The sequence below is a fragment of the Actinia tenebrosa genome, unplaced genomic scaffold (assembly GCF_029948245.1).
Source record: "Actinia tenebrosa isolate PJP-AT-01 unplaced genomic scaffold, QUT_ActTen_1.0 PGA_scaffold0__85_contigs__length_37466705, whole genome shotgun sequence".
Classification (NCBI taxonomy): Eukaryota; Metazoa; Cnidaria; class Anthozoa; order Actiniaria; family Actiniidae; genus Actinia; species Actinia tenebrosa.
In genome coordinates, this window is record NW_028292569.1 from 12,332,580 (window position 1) to 12,354,284 (window position 21,705).

At 40.5% G+C, this 21,705-nt stretch overlaps 1 protein-coding gene across 1 annotated transcript in view; it reads left to right on the plus strand.

The window, feature by feature from the left end:
- The first annotated feature begins 257 nt into the window (after positions 1–257).
- LOC116297141 (uncharacterized) overlaps positions 258–21,705 on the plus strand; it is a 29,334-nt gene continuing 7,886 nt past the window's right edge. The window contains 65 exon segments of the mRNA XM_031705304.2: positions 258–366; positions 710–831; positions 1,052–1,409; positions 1,652–1,777; positions 1,847–1,924; positions 2,053–2,196; positions 2,277–2,425; positions 2,519–2,630; positions 2,707–2,828; positions 3,468–3,825; positions 3,911–3,979; positions 4,068–4,187; positions 4,547–4,714; positions 4,780–4,883; positions 5,127–5,205; positions 5,566–5,847; positions 6,043–6,281; positions 6,361–6,439; positions 6,518–6,661; positions 6,741–6,920; positions 6,991–7,083; positions 7,350–7,537; positions 7,919–8,084; positions 8,152–8,292; positions 8,562–8,684; positions 9,132–9,259; positions 9,331–9,415; positions 9,549–9,698; positions 9,864–9,925; positions 10,218–10,437; positions 10,511–10,664; positions 10,902–11,068; positions 11,137–11,316; positions 11,401–11,466; positions 11,591–11,734; positions 11,847–11,982; positions 12,368–12,511; positions 12,643–12,794; positions 12,882–13,817; positions 13,978–14,107; positions 14,397–15,062; positions 15,126–15,422; positions 15,527–15,645; positions 15,722–15,879; positions 15,965–16,088; positions 16,178–16,216; positions 16,218–16,227; positions 16,306–16,370; positions 16,491–16,799; positions 16,870–17,040; positions 17,363–17,491; positions 17,630–17,914; positions 18,019–18,227; positions 18,309–18,593; positions 18,739–18,910; positions 19,036–19,182; positions 19,277–19,351; positions 19,590–19,832; positions 19,952–20,157; positions 20,281–20,447; positions 20,534–20,684; positions 20,851–21,007; positions 21,177–21,209; positions 21,376–21,447; positions 21,523–21,697. Coding sequence (XP_031561164.2) covers positions 728–831; positions 1,052–1,409; positions 1,652–1,777; positions 1,847–1,924; positions 2,053–2,196; positions 2,277–2,425; positions 2,519–2,630; positions 2,707–2,828; positions 3,468–3,825; positions 3,911–3,979; positions 4,068–4,187; positions 4,547–4,714; positions 4,780–4,883; positions 5,127–5,205; positions 5,566–5,847; positions 6,043–6,281; positions 6,361–6,439; positions 6,518–6,661; positions 6,741–6,920; positions 6,991–7,083; positions 7,350–7,537; positions 7,919–8,084; positions 8,152–8,292; positions 8,562–8,684; positions 9,132–9,259; positions 9,331–9,415; positions 9,549–9,698; positions 9,864–9,925; positions 10,218–10,437; positions 10,511–10,664; positions 10,902–11,068; positions 11,137–11,316; positions 11,401–11,466; positions 11,591–11,734; positions 11,847–11,982; positions 12,368–12,511; positions 12,643–12,794; positions 12,882–13,817; positions 13,978–14,107; positions 14,397–15,062; positions 15,126–15,422; positions 15,527–15,645; positions 15,722–15,879; positions 15,965–16,088; positions 16,178–16,216; positions 16,218–16,227; positions 16,306–16,370; positions 16,491–16,799; positions 16,870–17,040; positions 17,363–17,491; positions 17,630–17,914; positions 18,019–18,227; positions 18,309–18,593; positions 18,739–18,910; positions 19,036–19,182; positions 19,277–19,351; positions 19,590–19,832; positions 19,952–20,157; positions 20,281–20,447; positions 20,534–20,684; positions 20,851–21,007; positions 21,177–21,209; positions 21,376–21,447; positions 21,523–21,697 — 11,044 coding nt within the window. The 5' untranslated portion in view covers positions 258–366; positions 710–727.

Consider the following 21,705-nt stretch of genomic DNA (forward strand, 5'->3'; position numbering starts at 1 on the left):
ATGGAAAATTCAATAAAATCAATTGAACAATGAAATTTTGAAAAAAATTCCCTTTTCAATAACTAGGGAAAGAAATGTCAGATGGATATAAATAATCTGAAAGATAACCGGATGAAAATATACTAGTAGGTTTTTTCTGACTTCTTAAAATATTATTTATTTATTACGACTTTTCAAAAATGCGGAAAATCATTGCATCACTAAAATATTTTCCTCTAATCGATACTTGGTCACGTGACTCAAGATAGCAACGAAGCTAAACAATATGGCGGATGGTTGGCTTTTGGTTGCTATAAAGCTAAAGTTATCCGTATAATTGGATTACTTAAATAGAACTATTCAATTCATAACCATGTCTTGAAAAAGGTAAGATATATAATAAAAATGATAAATTCAATTTGATATATAAGGGTCTTTTTAGGTTTGAAATTAACAGTTTTAAACTTAGTTCTTTTCGCGCGAATTCTGAATTTCTGCCGTTTAGCATCTTCGTTGACTTTATAAAATGTCAATTTAACGCTTAATCCTAACAACTGACTTCTGTTGCTAAATTGTATAAAAAACAATGTAGTTCTTCTTAAAAAGTATTTCGCTTTCGACACGAGACCCAAAAAACCAACACCGAGTCAAAGTACAACTGTCATGTCGTGTAAAGAAAACAATCTAGGCAAGTACGAAATTTTCATGAATTTTGCTTTACTCCTTATAGTTCGATAACAACAGAATCATGGAGCTTGATGAAAGACTTAGATGGATAGAAACGAGGGTGACTTCATCTCTTAAACCTAGAGCAGAGGAAGTCAAACATTTGTTTACCAATGAAGAGAGCAGGTCAGTTTCAAACGGTCAAATCGATCATTGTGAAATGTGTGTAAATTTCAATAGGTTTCGTACAGCAATCGTGATAGGTTTCCACAGTGTTTTATTAATACATTTCTTATATATATATGTTCTTTTTCCAATGTAAAACAGACACTGTCCTCACATTAACATTTTTATTGCTTTTTTTTTTAACTAATATTTTTATGTTTTATTAATATTTTTTTTACAGGACTGCTATGTTTGAGTTCTGCAACAATGAAGAGGTCAAAAACTTGTTTATTTTCTCGCTAGTCCCTCCTGGAGGGGGTCTTGTTGCCTCACTAGTACCCCCTCAGACTGTAAGAGAGAAGGCCATGTTCTTTTTAAAGTCTCACAGTACAGGAAAAGTGATGCGAGATAACATCATGGATGAAGTTGCCTTCTGCGACTGTTCTAACAAGCCATTGAATCACCTTAGCACTTTGTTAAGGGATGTTTACCTACCACTTCTAAGCATTGAGATGGGTGGAGGTGTCAGTGCTGACAAACTGATGGATTTATTGCATCGCCTTGCAGCAAACATGGAGGTCACAGAGGGTTCTGTTCAGGTAACAAAGAATGCAGTTTGCATATTGTCAACATGATCTCATTGTTGATTTAGTCATTGAACAAAAACTGATTTCAAAGGGAGAAAATTCTAGATTATAGATTCCTCTCAATTTGATTTTGGGGCTATGCCCCCCCCCCCTCCCCCCACCCAAAAAATTCTAGATCCACTCATCTCACACTATGTCAAGTATAAGTTAAAGCTATATTATTATTCATTATTTATTTCCAATTCTTTATTCAGGATCAAGTTATTCTTCCACTTCCATCAATTGAGGTACTTTCTGAGGCTGCAGCTTACAGCAGCAGACGACCAGCTGTCATCCATGTGCTAGAGACCACAGTTATTCATTGGATTAAACAAGTCAAGGTACATAACAATTATGCTTTTAAAGATTGTGGTTCCTTATTTTCATTGTATTTATTTTCACTCATACAGGCAATACTGAAAATTGACCCAGAAGTTGAAATTGCCAGAAGATTTGGTCCCAAACCTGGGCCACTAGATGAAATTGAGGTAATGACAAAAATATGTTTCCTTAACTTACCATTCATTTGAGGTACAAAGCTCCTTAGTATTTTACTTGTGCATTACCATGGCAGTAACTTCTGTTAGTTGATAGTTGTATATGATTGCTGTTTTAGATGTGGTCAGAACATTTGGAGAAGATCAGCAACATCAGTGAGCAGTTGTGCTCTCATGTTGCACTGAACATCATTATGAACCTTGAAGATGCGCACAGCACATATTCACAGTCCTTTCATTTAGTGAAGAAAGAAATAGCAAAGGTTGGTTGATGTTTAACCATATGATAATTATTGGTTCCTATTATATATTATATCATACTTACCTTTCTATTCATTTCTAGGCTGAGACAGAAGCTAATGATAATCTCCAGTTCTTGAGTACATTGATGCCATGGTTTGAACAGCTTCATCATTCCACAAAGTCTAAAGAGATGGTTGAACTTTTCTCACCCTTAATGCACACCCTCTTCCTTGTTTGGGCTCATTCAAGGTATTTCATATCTTTCATGACTTAGTCTATTTAATTAGATAGTTCCTTTATTGACAAGAGTTATTTTTTGGAAAAAACTCTTCAATTTTGCAGGTACTATCATGAAACCAAGAACTTCATCAGACTACTGACTATGCTATCTAATGAGGTTGTTGCTAGATCAAGGTATCTTGTACGACAAAACGTTCTGGAAAATCTAGCTGAAGTAAGTGTTAGACATAATTTTGTCAATCAAACAAGCTATTTTCACTGTTTCACCAACATACTACTTTGTACTCTAGTCTTACAGCAGCTTGAAGGACTCTCTTCGAGTGTGTGCAGCATTCAGGGGATGTTACCTGGATAAGAAAGACAAGGCTGATGACCTGAACAAAAAGAAACTAGCAGAACAAATTGGAACAAAGTAATTATAGTTGTCATTTTTTTAAAGGCATATTTCAGATTTTTTAGTAATTTAAAAAGAGAAGAGTGTATAGATCATTCAATAACCAACACTATACGTAATCACTGATGCGCTATTTCTAGCTTCGCCTCGTATTGCTATGGAAAGGTCTGTTTACAGCTATCAAAGCTAAATAGATAGGAGTTGCGCGCACACATTCTGTTTTGGGAGATTGAATCTTTGCTGTACTAGTCCTATATGTATGATACTGTCTGATGTTTCACTGATTTAATTTGCGCACCTCAAAAACACCTTGAATAGGTCATTGTCAGGATGAGGATGAGGAGGCTGAGAATGAGGATAATAGGATGAGGATGATGGTGAGGAGGAGGAGGGAGGAGGAGGAGGGTGAGGAGGAGGAGGAGGGTGATGGTGAGGAGGAGGAAGATGAGGATGATGCTGAGGAGGATGAGGATGATGGTGAGGAGGAGGAAGATGAGAATGATGGTGAGGAGGAGGGTGATGGTGAGGAGGAGGAAGATGAGGATGATGGTGAGGAGGAGGAGGATGAGGATGATGGTGAGGAGGAGATTGATATTGATATTGATATTGATTAGGAACAATGAGAATGATAACTTTTTGTTTACCATGTTCTTGTAGTGTTGATAGTGGTGGTATCATATGGCACAGTAAACTTTACATCGATAGCATTACTCCCAAAGCTGGCAAACTGTTCTTGCGTACCGACCATCTTACAGACAGCATGAATGATCTAGCGGCAGAACTGTGGACAGACTCGCCCTGGCCACCTCGAAATCACCCAAGTTTCATTAGTTTGAATAACTTTATGGAGCGTTGTAATGATGTTCTTGAGTTGGTTCAGACAACAAGACACTTTGAACTTCTGACGTGTACAGCTGAGGTTGGGGGTGCTGGTGGAGATGGGCTAGATTGTCTTGTACGAGAAATACATGGCAAATTTGCACAAGCTATTAAATCCTTCAAAGAAGTAACACAAGTAAGCAAGCAAGAAAGTGATAATTCTGTTTGATGCAATAGCTTAATTACCTGGCTTGATTACTCATTTTGTTTCTACCTTGCAGGACGTGCTGGACGTTGACAAAACACGACACTTTGAGAGAGATTTCTTTTTATTTCGATCCGTGACAAGGGTAAGCGCATGTATAATGACCCCATCCAAGGCACACATAGTTCTAATCTCTAATCTAAGGTTGATTCTTCTCTTTCATTTCATGTTAGGATCTAGAGTTCAATTTAGCTGATGTGTTGCGGCAGAGCTTCAAGCAGTGTTGGGATACCAGAGCTAGACTACGTCTTCTTGAAGTGTTCGAAGGGATAAGTGGAAGAGAAATGGTCCAGGTAGGTCAGTGTGTTTGAGCGCAGTCCACAGCAAATAACACACCCTAATCAGGTTGTGGCTTTATTCACTGCAGCTTTAGCTTTGTTATCGTAAATACACTAAAAACGGAGAAGTGCGCATCACTGAATTCAACTCAAAATTAAGATGTGGACAGACGTTTTTAAAACAAGATGCTCCATTTTGACCTTGATAAGTGCCTAGGCTGCATACACCTGCTAAATGGTGTGCTGATGAGAAGACTTTAAACTCTTCCTACATAACTTACATGGTCTTAAGTCTTCATATGTCATGCCAATCATTTGTTTCTGATAATTCAGGTGTCTTATACGAGTCTTACTGTTTTCTAACCTTTTATCAGACAAATCTCAAGGATATCTTCAGCAACATGGTCAAAGGTTTTACCGATGATTTGATTCAAGTGAGGTCATTTTTCCAACAACATTTAAACAACCCGCCATCACACCCACACCTCCCCCCTGTGGCGAGTAAAGTGCTTTGGCTCAGAGGGCTGAAATTACACATACAGGTAACTGAGATATTTGGTTTGCAGAAAATCGTTTGAGTATTATTGAATATTTCCCTTTTCAATAGGAGCCTATGTCTCGACTGAGCCGAGTGTCACCCTCCTCACTGAAGGGGGATCAAGGATGGAGATTGAGAGATACATTCACTGATTTACTCAAAGACATTGAAAAGTGAGTACTACAGGGTTCAAAATTCCCACAAGATGAAAAGAAATTGAACTCACAGATTTTCTATGTTCTTGTGTTCTGTCTCTTTAGCATTCAGTGGCTCAATATAGAAAAATGAATCGATCTTGTCATTAACAAATGAGCTTCTAACCCTAGTACTACCTCAGGTAGTTCCTGGAGTATGGGGAAGAATAGAAAAATTTCTTACTAAGGAATTTCTCTGTTTTCTTGCGGCATTTCTTTCAGATGTGAATCAGATTCCCTTCGCAAATGGCAGAATGACATGCAAACAGAGCTGCGAGCCAAACTTAAACAGCCGCTATTGGTAAGAAAGCTTCCAAACCTTTGGTCATTGTAGAAAATATCCAAGTGGAATTGGATTGTCTAGATTACTTTAAATACACGACTTTCTTTTTAGTGCAGCAGTTGTAGTTGCAGTAGGTGTAGGTGTAGTTGGTGTAGGTGTAGTTGCAGTTGGCGTAGGTTTAGTTGCAGTAGGTGTAGTTGCAGTAGGTATAGTTGCAGTTGGCGTAGGTGTAGCTGCAGTAGTTGTAGGTGTAGTTGCAGTAGGTGTAGTTGCAGTTGGCGTAGGTGTAGTTACAGTAGTTGTAGGTGAAGTCAGTGCAGTAGTTACAATAGTAGCAGTTGTTACAAGGAGCTTATTTGGTATTGATATCTTGATCAGATCACAGATGTAAACTCTACCAGCAAGACCCCAATGATCCAGGTCAACTTTGATCCAGATCTGTTGTTACTGTTACGAGAGATCCATTATCTGGCCTCGCCACCATTCAACGTACGCCTACCTGATCCCGTGCGTGTCTTATTACGTTCAACTGATGATGGTCTGCTGAGGTCAACCGCTGCTCGTCTTGATACCATCGTGTCTCGTTACAATTCCATCATAGCAACTATGGAGCAATTTGAGAAACCTTTATTCGAGCAGAAGATGGCCAAGATTGAAGAGGTATGTTTCTCTAACTAATCTCACTACCTGCTTCTCTCACCAGCCGAACGTCAAATGGGATCCTTCTTAATCTTAATCGAGGGCGAGAAAGATTATTTGGCAAGTATAGCTGAAAAGGGTTCATCTATAAGTAAGAGAGAGGTTTGCCATGAAATATTTACTAGCTAATTCCCGTGACATCCTTGTGATTTTCAGCTTCTCCACCAAGGTCTCCATGAGTACTCCTGGAAGACTCTAGAATCAGCTGATTTCGTCGAGCATGCGTCGTTTCTGGTCTGTGATGACGTGCACTATAACCTTGGTATTGTACAAGGTAACTATCAAGAGATCTGTAACATCGCAGGATCATGGTCTATGAATGGACAGTTGGATGTGTTTACACCAAGGGATACCAACACCACACATTCTATGAATGAACTACATTCACTTCACAGGTAATATAACCCTAGTTGTTGATGATATCTCGTAGTTATATCTCAGATATTTATCGGTCAGCTTGTTTTTTCCTTTCAGAGATATCTACGACATGCATAACAACACTATCATCATTGGTGGTAACAGGATACATGCTTTGCTTCAGTCTACATTTGAGGTATATTCCATATTAATCATGACTATCACCAGTTACTTGACCCATTAAGGTAAGGTATATTATATGATGCACTTGCAGGCCGTGCAGATCAGTCGTGCGTCACCATCATGGCAAAGCTACACCCAGTATGTAAGTGACGTCATACTTGCAGGTCTAAAAGAATCAACACTGACGTCACTACAGTCAATGCTGAACCAGATCGTTCACTTCAACCTTACTAGGGTAGGTAATATCATACAATGCAGTACAGTGTTTTACAACTCTTCTTATATATGTCCTCCATTCTCTATATCTTCATCAGGACATATCCGCTCTTCCCATCCTGACTATTCGCCTAGAGCTGGTTGGGCTTGAAGTGACGTTTAACCCAACCCTGGATGACCATTCAGCTTCTCACAGCGTCCAGGAGTTTGTTAACGGCTGGTTACAAGACTTTCTTAACAGAGGTGATCTTGTTACTCCTGTTGATAGCCACAGAAAGGTAACTTCTATCCTAGTGTTATATATAATACTGAGATAACAGACTGACTAGTTGTTATTTTCATTTCCAGACATTCAAGGCGGCAATCAGTGAAGATCAAAACATACAACGTTTTGCTCAGCAAATAACAGAAGTAGTTGAACAAAATGCCGAAGAATGCAAGGTGTGTACTCTATGTGAATGTTGCTATTGTTGTAGAATTAAGAGCCACCTATTTCAACCCCTATGAACACATACATTGGTACTTATAGGTATAGACACCCAGCAGGCTAGAAGAGTAACGATGAAAGCATCGGACTTCATGCGATTCCCCATCCTATGCAGAAGCACCCTAAGGCCTGAAACGCCTCTAAAGGGAAAAGATGATGATGATGCGCAACTATTTTAAGTGCTGCGCGCTGACGAACCTACTTAATTGTTATATTTCAGGAGATTCTTGCTACGTTCCGTGAGTACGCATTTCTATGGATGCAGGATGTTCAGAGGACATTTAAAGAATTCTTAGCTGGTAACATCGTTGCTCATCCTCGTAAGATGAACCGTTCCGAAGCTATTCGATCCAGGGCGTCACAACACTCGGGGAAATCCAAGAAAGACAGAGAAAAAGATGTCAGAAGGTAATGAAACGTGTATCACTTACAGAACGATACGCATAGGGCCAGTAGCCAACGATTACTGAGGGACAAGTTTTGAAATGCCTATTTTCATATTACTAAGAAGATATAACTAGCTAAAAACTAGTGTGAGCTGCATCGGTGTTTCTAATGAAACAGTAATGATAAAAAGGTAAATTATACACCGTGAAAAGATGACATTACTATTCATTAAGAGTCTTCTTACATATTTTGATATAATTTGTGATAAAAACGGGGCGCAACCACAATTCAAAGATAGGACAGTAGAGCCTTAGAAGCTCTCCTAGTTAATAGACTGTGTTCATTTTAGGTCTGTTATCACTATTCCAGTCCTAATTCATCTTATTGATATTTCATGATTAGTTCAAGTCGAACATCTGCTGCAGCATCAACCCTCAGTACGAGCGGTGCTATGGGTTTGTCAGAGAAAACCTTCCTTAATCCAAAGAAGCTAACATCACTGAAGGAAGTTAAAGAGGATAATGCTCCTTCCCTTGATGACTTTGACAGAGAGATCGAGATTTATCAGGTAATCACTATATCTATTTGATTGGTAATATAATGCTTGTTTAATGTGTTTGTTGTATGTGTACTAGACATCAAGAGACGAGATCAGTGCACTACAAGACTGGTGTGATATTGGCTGGATGCGCGTCAACATGAGGCCCATTAAGCAGGTTCTGGGCACATATGCAAGCAAATGGATGTTCGTCTACACCAAGCACCTCTCTGATCAAGTAAGTAACTATCATTTGTAGAGGCTTCTCATCTAATCTATAAACATCATCTTCGTATAGAGCATGTGCATGTTACGTCATAAGCACCATCTTGGTCGACGATAACAAAGCATTCCATTAGCTTCTCTCGTTAGATCGACCAACATAGCGGTTGTTTCATTGTTATTCATATCTCAAGGGATTTTGAGTAACATTGTCGCACACAATGTATAGCTCGCTTATCTTGTTTTGACAAGTTTAATGTCTCATGAATCTTCATCTTATCCCAGGTCTCCACGACTTTAAATGACCTGGATTCGTTTTTGAAAAGAATAGAGCCTGGTATCGAAGCTATTACTGGTCAAGAGCGAGATATTGATTCATTCATGCGTTTAATGAGAGTCTTCAACGAGGTAAGTACATTGCGGTAGCTGATGAGGTTGGATTAGGGAGCAACACGAACAGTGCTAATCGCGATCACATATTAATAGTAATGATAAAAGAGTAAATTATACACCGTGATAAGATGGAAAAAACTTACTGACGTTTCGGACGCTAGTCCTTCGTTCGTCTTTTACTCCGATGAAGGGCTCGCGTCCGAAACGTCAGTAAGTTTTTTCATCTTTTCACGGTGTATAATTATACACCGTGATAAGATGGAAAAAACTTACTGACGTTTCGGACGCTAGTCATTCGTTCGTCTTTTACTCCGACGAAGGACTCGCGTCCGAAACGTCAGTAAGTTTTTTCATCTTTTCACGGTGTATAATTTACCCTTTTATCATTACTGTTTCATTAGAAACACCGAGGCACCTCACACTAGTTTTTAGCTCACACTAGTTCTCTTTATGTATTAATAGGTCAGTACACAGCAGGCTGAAATGGACAGCAAGTTTATAGCAATGAAGAGAACCATCTCTCTCTTAGAGAAATATGGACAAAAACTACCAGATATGACGCAGAAGTTCTACGCAGCTGCACCTCAGAGGTATTCAGTAACCACTAGTCTGGTTTGTTTGTTCGTCTGTATCAGCCTCGTGTACTGTTTGTCTTTTATAGGTGGAATAGTCTGAAGATGAAAGTAAACAAAGCTAAACAACGACTTGGGCCCAGGATACAGGCTGAAGCTAACAGCGTAACTCAGGTAACAACTGTACTCATCATCTAATTGGTCCTTATCAATATTATCCATAGAAAATGGTCGCAAAACTAAATGGACCAGTCGCGCGGCTTTCTTGCTGGCCATATTTCTGAACAAGAGGTTTTTTCTTTTTCAGCAACTCAAAGCATTCGGTGATCGTTGTGAAGCTCTTTCCCGCCAGTTTTCAACATCAGAAGCGTTCCAGCGTACCTGTGCTATCTATGCAGCATTTAATCTCATGGATGCTTTTGAAAAGAAGCTGATAGCTATGGAAGGCGAAGCTCAGGTAGGTTTGTATCCTGCATGTATTTGCTGTCTTTCTGTCTGACTCTGCCTCGCTATCTGTCTGTCCGTCCGTCCGTCTGTACACCATACGATATGATTTAACCACTTGTCTGTCTGTCTGTGTAATTTGTATTCATCTTAGTTTTTATTTGTGTTTTTTTTTCAGGACCTCATTGAACTGCAGGAACTTTTTGAAAAAGTCGTGGTAAACTTCTCCATACTTCCCCAGTAAGTGATTTTAACGAGATGATAATGATTGCGATAGTGTTTTCCAGAACTAGCCGAAAGATATTTTATCTACCGCCCACAAACAAAGAACTGAGATGCAAGTCCATATTCTCTTGACCTATTAGTTGTGGTGTGATTGTTACGATTCACTTTCATGATTGTTTTTGCATGTAGTTCATTAGGGAACTGACATACAAGTTCATAGCCACTTGACATATCACTTACAAAGGGTCATGTTATCCTTAAAGATTATTAAAGCTAATTAGGGACACTTACTAATGTCATACTATAGGTTGCGTACCAACTTGGAATGTCTTCGACAAGTATGGAACACGTACCGTGCTGTACAAGAACAGCATACTGAATGGAAGCGAGGCAGATGGCAGCGGATTAACACAAGACTCATGCGCAAAGCTACTGAAGCCCAGCTTGATGTTGTACGTGCTTTACCCAGTGATGCTCATGAATGGGACGTTTATCAAGGGATGGAAGACTCTATCTGGGATATACAGGTATATCTCAGACATTACCTGGCGTTGTCCAACCCATACTTTAGCTCAGCATTGATTCTGATTTCCTCTTCAGGCTTGTTTACCAATAATCGATGATTTAAGCAAGTCAGCTATGCGTCCTCGTCACTGGAAGCAGTTATTACGTCTTGCTGGTGGTGTTATACAGATCAGTAATGAAGGTCTGACGCGTATGACATTAGGACAGCTACTGGACCTTGGATTACACAGTATGGAACCTTCTATCATATATCATATACACTTTATTATTTTGTGCCGCGCTGTGCCGTATTGGGCCTTGCCGTGCCGAATTGGGCCTTGCCGTGCCGAATTGGGCCGTGCCGTGCCGTATTGGGCCTTGCCGTGCCGAATTGCGCTGTGTGACTTACAGTGTATTTAATTGTAACATTTTTCATCTGATTTTGATTAATTATATTTGTAACGTACGGTTCGTAATGTTTGCTCAGATCACGCCGAGGAGGTTCGTGGTATTATACAAAGAGCTACGAAGGATGTGGCGATTGAGAGTTCACTAAAGACCTATGAAGAAGTGTGGCTAAGTAAAATCTTTGAGGTCAGACCGCATACCCGGTACAAGAGACCAAGCTCTTCTGCTGCAGGAGTCAATCAAGATGTAAGTCAGCCAATCATGAAGCTTGCTTCCCATCACATTACCACAATTCTTCTTTTGTTATTCTTCAGAACACAGGCAGTGAGTTCGGTAAAGATTCTGAGTTTGAGATGCATGGTCATCGAGGCATTTCTAGTCGGGTATCAGTGACTAGCCATGGTAGCGGTGGGTTCAGTATTAAGGAGAGTAAGACAAGAAGAACATCAGTAGCATCGGCTACATTCTCACAGTCACTCATCAATCTCACTCAGGTAGGATATTATCAATGCATCATGTTCATCTTGTTCTAATCCTTCGTCTCGTTCATGTTTCTCTACTCTCTTTATTGTTTCCAGGATAACGGTCCTGTCTGTCTCTTGGACAACTGTGATCCAATATTCGAAGAGCTTGAAGATCATCAGGTTAGTTCTATGTACAGCCAATGCAGTTACCACACCCTCCTTTCTTTAACTCGATCAGTCTTAAACTCGTTCAGAAATGCGTATCTTTAACGCGCAAACACTCATGTTAAACACTTCTACACAGGTTTCATTGCAAAATATGTTGAATGGAAGCTCAGCAGGATCATTCGCTGATGATATAATGAAATGGCAGAAGAGATTACAGACTATAGAAGCTGTGTTAACCGTCTGGCTGCAAGTACAAGAAAAATGGATCGAACTTGAAGAAGTAAGTTTAATCTACTGTAGTAGTTACAGTGACTGCTTTTGACTTTCAGGGCCATTTCCATCTGAGGTACACATTACATTAAACGTGATCTGCTGGTTTATCCTTATAACAGGTATTCACAAGCCTGGAGTTTCGTATCGCTATGCCACACGAGACGAATCTCTTTTCAGCCGTCAATAGAGACTTCAGGATCCTAATGAAAGCTACTGAGAAAAATCCCAATGTACTTCAAGCTTGCTCGAGAACAAGTAATGATTTCACTTTATTTTCCTATTATCATCTTCAATCATCATATCCATCATTACCATCACCAACAGCATCACCGTTATCATCATCACCAACATCATCATCATAACATTAACATCATCATCAACCACCATCATCATTACCATCACAAACAGCATCACCGTTATCATCATCACCAACATTTTCAGCAGCATCATCAACATTAACATCACCATCAACGTCATCAGCATTATCAGCATTAACATCATCATCAACCACCATCATCATTACCATCACAAACAGCATCACCGTTATCATCATAACCAACATCATCATAACCATGCATCATGATCGTCATATTTTTAACCTTTATTTACTGAGAATCGACCCACTATTCTCTGGCTGTAGATATCCAAACCAAGCTTGAGAAGCTAAACATGAATTTACAGCAGTGCTGGAAGTCTCTCTTGTCCCACCTGGAACGCAGACGTCAGAAGTTTCCTCGATTCTATTTCTTATCTCATGAAGACGTCTTGCACGTAGTATGTAATGGTAGGTAAATAATATGCATATATGACATGCTTTTTCCCAGCATTGAGATAGATGGGAAGCTATTTTAAATGTTTTCATTCGGTTGTATTTGTCGTATTCTGTTATATGCACTATCGTTTTTCCTTCATCAGGATACGATCCAGGATTGGTGAATCCATATCTCTTCAAAGTTCTTGAACATCTTGGTTGCCTTGGTTACGAGGAGTTTGAAGCTGAAGGTCAGAGATATTTTCAAATCACGGATGTAGTGAGTACCCATGGTGAAAGGCTGGCTCTAAAGCAGGTAGGGAATACTTTGTGTGTATCTGATAGACTTGTTATCAAACAGAGCCTCTACTAAACCCCTATTGGTACTTGTTGTTGCTTGCAGCCTGTAATCTGTGATGGTCCAATCGATGGCTGGCTGACAACCCTTATCAACACCATAAAACAGACTCTCACTGAACAGCTCATAACTGTGATTAACACAACTCAAGCTGACCAACCAAACCAAACTACAGAAAATGATACCGATAAAACTGACGTGTCAGTCAGGTCTGAAGAGATGTTGAAACCCTTCTTGTCATTGGAGAATTGTTGTCAAGTTGTTCTTCTTGCTGTACAAATTCACTGGTGCAGGAAAGTTGAGGAGGCAGTTGGTAAAGTTGTTACGGGCGACAAAACGGCTCTCAAGGAAGCTCTTGATACCTTGACAGAGACAGTATGGACCTTGGCCAAGAGAATGAGAGGAGCTGAAGTAGACGAGGTCAAAGATGGCAGACAAACAAGCACTAGTATTGACGGGAACATTGCAGATGAATATCAAGAAGGAAAGAAAAGTCGTAATACTAGTGTGACTCCAGATCGAACACCAAGCGCTATTGATATTGACGGCCGGTCTGACATATCTGGTTCATCAGGAAAGGCAGCAGACAAGATTGAATCTGTACCTACTAATGACAATCAACAAGATAAAAAGATGACTAAGGTTCATCTGAGTCCAAGCCAGCTGCAGAAAATGAGCAATTTGATTACAATAATTTCCCACAAGAGAGAGTTAGTGCAGCAGTTGGTAACAAAGCTTCAAGAGGGGACAGATATCCAGAGCATGGAAGACTGGTTTGCATGGCTGGCGCATGCGCGTTATAGCTGTACGAAAGAGAACCAGATGTGCAAGGCTGATATTCTGGACATGCAGTTTGAGTACGGGTTCGAGTACCAGGGTACTGTCTCTAGACTTGCCATCAGTCCACTCACTGATAAATGTCTTGTGGGTCTAGCAAAGGCTGTAAAAGCTAATGCTGTGGGTCTGTGCACTGGAATACCCGTAAGTAACATCACTCTTGCCTTCATATAATAACATCTATTGATGGCAATGATGATCATCTAATACGTTATCAATATTGATGGTGATGATGATCAATATTGATGATGGTGATGATGATGATAATAAACATATTTACGAGATATAAACTGATGGTTTGCAGGGATGTGGTAAAACAGAAACAGTCAAGGAATTATCTCTGATTACTGGTTACCCTTTATACTCCTTCAACTCTTCCAAGAGTCTCACTCGTGGAATGCTGGTTGATATATTCAGGGGCGTAGCAAGTTCTGGTGAGTCAATCGCATTTTTTACCTCTATCGTAGCTTGATAATTTCACTATTATTTACTACAGATTCTACTTTAGTTCGTGGGGGTGCTTCGACATCATCTCGTCCAGTGCTTACTAACGCCATACATAACGTGTTTTTTTGTTAGGTTCGTAGTTGTGCTTGCACATTATCTCGTCCAGTGCTTACTAACGCCATATATAACGTGTTTTTTTGTTAGGTTCGTGGGTGTGCTTGTACATCATCTCGTCCAGTGCTTACTAACGTCATACATAACGTGTTTTTTTGCTAGGTTCGTGGGTGTGTTTCAACAACATCTCGTCCATCACTCCTGTAGTCATGTCAATCCTCACACAACTCCTTCAAGTCATACACGATGGTCTACATGCTAATAAAGCCACCGTCATCATCCAGCAAGAAGAAGTCCCTCTGATGGCTGATGCAGCTTGTTTTGCCACCTTAACAAACTCGATAAGCATTGAATACCCTGATTACATCCCAAGCATTGGGTTCTTTCCATCCTTCCAGAGCTCGACGTCTGAGCTGCCAAAGGACATCCTAAATCTTTTCCGGCCCGTTGCACTCATGGGACCAGATTGGCTCGTTATTCTAGAGGTGTGGATTACAAGTCAGGGTTTCACCAAAGCTTCTGCCATCTCCTCTAAGATAGTGTCGTTAAGGGAGCTTTGTTTGGAGTTGTTACCAAGCACATCCAAGATACTTACGGGTGATGCATCGCGCTGTGTGCATAAGTGTTCCAGCTGGGGTCTATTGAGCTTGAAAAGAATTCTTATAAGAGCTGGTACTCATCTTTATCAATATCAGCAAGAATCACAAGTCAACACGATGAATAACGTCCCTCAAAGAACAACTCCTGATGATAGCAGATCACCTTCACCTAATGATGCTACTGAGGCTGTTGCTGCTGTTAATGAGCCTGTAATTGGTGGCTCAGATGGTAAGTAAATCAACCTTGCTCTTTCTGGATTGGTGTTCGTGACTGACCTGTTTGTATTGTTAGATTCAGGAGAGGGAACGTCAAACAATACAGAAGATCAAGAGATGCTGAGGATTGAGGAACAAGCAGTTGTACTTGCCTTCAGAGACACCGTTATGCCACAGCTTTCAGGGAGTGATGCTATTATGTTTGCTACTCTGTTATCAGACTTGTTCCCTATAGTGCAGATACCCATGATATTCGATAGCTATGGAGTAATCAAGGGTAAAATGGCCCTCAACGATCCAGTGTCTAATTTAGATGAGATACCAGTAACACCCAAGATTGGAAACGGTTTGGCTGCTCAAGATAAACTTGAAGGTAGGTAACTGTTTGTCTATTGCATACCTACAGATTACAGAGCTTAACAGAGTACTATGACACGAAGCCTTTAATTTATAATGTTAACGCCTTGATGTATTCAGTGCTGGATGATATTGAATCTGCAATCAAAGTAGCCACATCCAAGCTTGGTCTTCAGCCTGGGATGTCCTTCCAGTCCCGTGTTGTTCAATTGTCTGAGCTTATTGCGACACATCAAGTGGTAGGTATTTAAGTGTCGATTAACTGCTCATACAGTAGATTCACTCGCTCATCGCTGGACTGTTGTTTGGCTGTAGGTTTGTGTAACTGGACCAAGTGGGTGTGGCAAGACAGAGTGTATCAAGACGTTGTCTGCAGCATACAGAGAAATGGGTCATCAAGTTAAAACGGATGTTATCTGTACTGAGACCATGGAGAGTGAAGAGTTGCTGGGATATGCAGATCCCTTCACCAAGTATGTAAATATTACTGTCGTATATTCTACACTTTCTTGTGGACCACATCTTAACTGTTGTTTTTCTGGTTGATATTTATTTCAGCGAATGGAAGGAGGGTTTACTAGCTGTAGCATTGCGTAATCACTCAAAACAACTCAGCTTGCAAGAGGCAAGAAACCAGTTAACAAGTAAGCCGCTGATGAAATGGCTTCACATGGATGGCACGGTATGTAGATCATGAAAACGTACTATCCCTTCTGCCCTGATGGGTTTACCTGAGGATAGCCAATGTATTTCTCTCTATTCTATTCACAGATCGACTCTACTCAAATGGACATCTTTAGCTCGTTTATTCCAAAACACCGGTGAGTATCCCTACTCTATTACGTATTGAATATTGTCAATATTAATATCATGTATTGTACCTTGTTATGTGGATAAAGGTACCGTGGTGCTTGCCAACGACGAACGTATCCTCATTCCCAAGGCTTTGCGCATTGTATGGGAGGTGAGTCTAGCATAGATGTCATATATTTGGTTCCTTTTATTGTGAATACAAGCGATAAAAAACCTTCCTTCTGGCAAGACGTTTCGTAATGAGTATTGTTTTCAATGTCTTACTAAACAGCTCGAGTCACTGGACAACCTTAGTCCAGCGGTGTTATCTTCACTGGGCATGCTCGTGTTAAATTCATCAGATGTCAACTGGCCTCTCTTAGTAGAACGCTGGCTGACCAAAAGACCTGAACGTGAAGTAGAAGTGCTAAGAGAGTTGTGTGATCGATACATTGGACCTTCCTTAGAATATCTTGCATCCAAGACATCCGTCCCCCCGGAGAAAGGTGCACCTCCCGGCCAGAACAAACCCTCACAGTTGCGTCACGTGGTTCCTGTCAATGAAATGGGAATGGTTAATACTTTATTGACACTGGTAGAGGTGAGCAATTGTCAAATGTTTCCCTCTCGTTCCAATACCCAACACAGGTAACTCGTTTATTCTTCTTTAGGCGATTATTTCCAACTATCAAGACTTGATGCCTGGTGAATTTGAGAACTATTTTTGTTACGCCGCCATGTGGGCATTTGGAGGGACGTTAGAAGAAAAGCACAGGAAATACTTTAGCAACTGGTGGAGAAAACAGTGGGTTGACTTTGTGTCTCTATCAGGCGACGATGAGGTAATGGAGGAGTTCCTTGGCCTTTTTGAATAGTTATTGGTTTGTCTTGTCTGTCTGTCCGTTTGTCCTGTCTATCTGTCCCGTCTGTCTGCTTGTCTGTCCGTTTGTCCTGTCTATCTGTCCTGTCTGTCTGCTTGTCTGTCCGTTTGTCCTGTCTATCTGTCCTGTCTGTCTGCTTGTCTGTCTGTTTGCCCTGTCTATCTGTCCTGTCTGTCTGTCCTGTCTGTCTGTTTATCCTGTCTGTCTGCCCATTTGTTTCTTTGTCTGTCTATCTGTCTGTCTGTCTGTCTATTTACCAGTCTTCTGTTATTGTGTTTCTAAGGTTTGGAATTTCTACGTCAATCCTGACACTCATGAGTTTTTGAACTGGCGTGAAGCAGTGCCACCTTACGCCCAGACCGCTGCTGAAGGGATCCCTAACGAAGCTTACGTGCATACCATAAATAATGAGGTGAGTCCCTATGCTATCTCAGTCCTGCTTTATAGCATTAGGTCCCAGACTTTGGAATTTTGACGCGAATTATAATTTTTCATATTTGGTTAATTATGTTTTGTCTTTCAAGTTTTAATTCTTTCATTCCACATTCAGCGTATTTCCCATCTGGTGGGTCTAATGGCTGACGCAGGTAAACCGGTTTTACTGGTTGGTGAGGAAGGTAGTGGGAAGACTTCAATATTACGTCACAGACTGAAGCAACATGGTGGAGACATAGGCGAAGTACTTAGCCTAGCGGTTTACTGTAACAAGTTTACTACAGGACGTAGTCTTTGGCACGAGGTGTCTAACTGTTTGGAGTGGAAACATGCTCATACCTTTGTACCAAAGGGAAACAAAAAACTAACATGTTTAGTTGACGACTTGAACCTGAGCAAGGTATGTCCTCATGTATATATTGGCAGGGCTTTGACGTTAGATGATATTTGATTTGGTAATCAATAAGTCTCATTTGGTTTTGTAAATTCTGCTTTTGTCGTCAGGTCAGTAACATTAACAGCCAATCAGCTTGCGAACTGGTTCGTCAACATATCGATCATGGAGGTGTCTTTGACCCTGAGACTCAGCAGTGGAAAGAAGTTCGCCACGTGTCTTATCTCTCGTCATATAACCCTTATACACCACCCACCACACCCAAGCTGAGTAATAGACTACTACGGCACTTCTCTGTGTTCAACGTGTCTTTTCCAAGGTACAGTATGCAAATAAGGTAGTAGTAGCTAGTCACGTTATATAACAGTGTTTGAGTAATGGTGTACATTTGTGTCCACAGCATCAGCGAACTACACTACATCTACACGCAGCAACTAGAAAAACATTTCCTGCTCAATGTCCTTCAGTCTCAATCAGGTGGGACAGATACTTCATCACAAGGATCTGGTGAGAGTCATATCAAACACACAGGGATCGGTAATCACGATCGATACATGAAAGAACTGCTCACTAACCTAACATATGTGACGCTGGAACTACAAGACTACCTCCGCACCATGTACCTACCTACTGCACAGAGATGTCACTATATGTTTACTATGACAGACCTGACCATGGTCTTCAGGTAAGATTACTATTTACCCATTATATGTGGTCTTCAGGTAAACCTGTAATCTTTTCTGGTTTTCAGCTGATTTGCAAAGGTTCAGTCTCTAGGATTCTAATGCTCTAAATATTAATCACTTTTTATCTTCACGTGACTTTTCTAGGAATCTGTGCCTTACTTTGCGACCAGGGTGCTCCCACCACGACCTTTTGTTGTTATGGAAACACGAGTGTGACTGGGTCTATGGACGACGATTAATCGATTTGGTTGACAAGGATCGTTATCAACAAGCATTCTTGACTGCAGCGAAAAAAAGACTGTCAAGCGAAGAACAGGTGAATATCAGCATGCAGCATTGCAACTAACTCGTTTGTTCGCTTGGTTTTGGCATACAAAATAAGTTGATTCTCTACGTCTAGTATTTCTTGGGCTAAGATTATATATCGTGTTGTTGTTGCAGCTGTCTGTTGTCAGTGGATCAACACCTTTCTTCACAAACCTCATCGACCTTGAGGATAATTCAGGCGAGGTGATTGGTGCGGGCTCTAGTGACGCAAATGATGACGATGTCCATCTAGCCTATAGACACGTGACTGATATGAAGAAGGTGATTGGATAGTTAATAAAGTCAAAGATTCATATACCAAGCAATTGTTTTAGGTGTCTGACTTCTAATGGAATATTTTTTTGATTGTGTACAGGTTCGTGCTGTCTTAGAGCATGGTATCGATGAATACAACAAAGACTTTCCCAGGATAAAGATCACACTTCATGATGTATGTATACATATATAACATTAGGGGATCTATAGCCTGCGTAGCGGCGCTCTAGGGGATTGAGAAAGGGAGGGAGCTCTTTATCCCTTGAATGTTGTAGGGTTATTAAGATAGCTGGTGATTTAGACTTCAGCCAGCTGAACGGTAAACAACGATGTTAGGAAAGGACAAATTATTTCAGTCGTTATGGTGTTAAGTTGGATATAATCTTTTGAAAATAGTTTGTTATCTATTACAGGACGTGATGGAGACCATATGTCGTTTAGTGCGTATAATCCAATGTCCTCATGAGTGTGGCCACGCCTTGATCGTATCCGAGGGTTCCCCGGGTCTAGCAACAAAACTGGCTCAGCTAGCAGCACATCTCTGTGACTACTCAGTGACTCGTATCAACCCTTCATCCATCTCCAACACTGATAAATATACACTGGACAACTTCAAGACAGATTTAGTACAGGCTTACACAAGAGCAGGAGTCAAGGTAAGGACTGGATAGTGTGGACTGCTGAGTTATCTCGTACTGTGTCTGTAAACTACTTTTCTACCCATAGTTGTTCAGTCTTATTTAGGAACTGAATCATCATGTTTGTCTATTTTCAGGGTGAACACCTTCTACTCTTATTACCCGAGTCTGATATCTTCTTGGAGGATTTCCTGGTTCACGTTAGCGAGTTTCTCGTGTCGTGTTCCATCTCTCACTTATTTAGCGAAGAAGAACAGACATCGGTCATCAATGCTGTACGATCTGAAGTCACACAAGCTGGCTTGACATACACCAAGGACGTTGCATGGGACTTCTTCCTCAAGTAACTCATTTTTTGACATTTGATTTGGGTTGGGTTAGGTTAGAGATGATCCAGTCACAATACTTACTTCCTTACCTTAACTAAACACCAACTGAACACTGAGCTTTTCTTTGTTAATCGTAGAACGGTCCGAGAGAACCTTCGTGTAGTAATGACTTGCACTTCATTGGGAGAGAGTTTCCAGAGGCGATGCCGCGCCCTCCCTGCACTGACTAACTCTGTGTCTATTATACTAATGCCACACTGGTCCAAGCAAGACTTAGTCAATCACGCAATCTACCACTTAAAGGGTAAGTCCAAATTTGTGTTATATGTAATGCAATCAGTAACGAAGTAACACAACATGGACATGAGTTGTTCTGTGTGTTTGTTCCAGATATCAAGATATTCAGTTCATTAGAAAAGGAGAATCTTGCACATCTAATGGCTTCCATGCATCTGTCGTTACGTCATCAAGAATTTCATGATGTTGATGCTGGCAAGTATGGCCATCTGACCAACACCACCTTTGAAACATTTGTAGAAAAGTAAGTTGGGCTTTATCGTTGTTTCTCCTAGTTCACACAGCCCCCCACCACCACCGTCATCGTCGTCATTATCATCGTGGTAACTAACCTAATCTAAAAAAGTATTTCTCTAAGAAACAAACGTATCGACATCTGTGCTGATATTATGGATGATTCATGTTTATAGATTCATTAATCTAGTCACCAAGAGGCAGCTGTCGCTTCAGAAGGAACACGAACAGGTGGAAGCAGCTTTGAAGACCATAGAAAATGGCGTATTCTTGGCGGAAGAACTCAAGAAGCAACTGGAACACGAGATAATGGTGCTGGAACAGAAAAAGAAGGTGTGACAATATGACGTCAAAATGCTAAAATGATGTCACGAACATGTTTTTACGTCATTACGAGAATTCATACTTTAACTTAGTTGAACACTGTTCACCATCTTTTAGCGTATACTACACGTATGTATATTATGAGTATTAACATTGATCATGGTTACTTTGTTAACAGGGTAATGAACAGCTGCTAATCCAGATAGGTCAGGTACGTTAACTCCTCGATATCATCCTATTAGACCAGTTAGTTATCACTAGAATCAATGCTGCGCAGTTTTTCAATTGTCAAACGCCAATATTCTTACTAATATGGGTTACATTAAGTGAATCCTTCTTATGATATGAGGTAATGTCGCTTGTCTTTGTTGGGGCAGGACCGAGCGATTGCAGAAGAACAGGTTCGACTGATTAAAAGGCAACAAGAACGAATACATAAACTCAAGAAGGTAACGATTATGTGTAGATTAATCCCGTGTGCTATGCCGTGTTATTCATTCATGTAACAATATTCTATACTGCAGGCCCTACCCGAGTATCAAATTGCCCATGAACGTGCCGTGTTCAAAGCAGCAGCCGTGGTATCAGATACCAAACGTGTGCTCAAGACCTTGGATCAACAAGGACTGACTGAGTTAAGAGCAATGCAAAAACCAGATACTGAGATAGAAGATCTACTGGCTGCCATTATCATCATAGGTATTGAG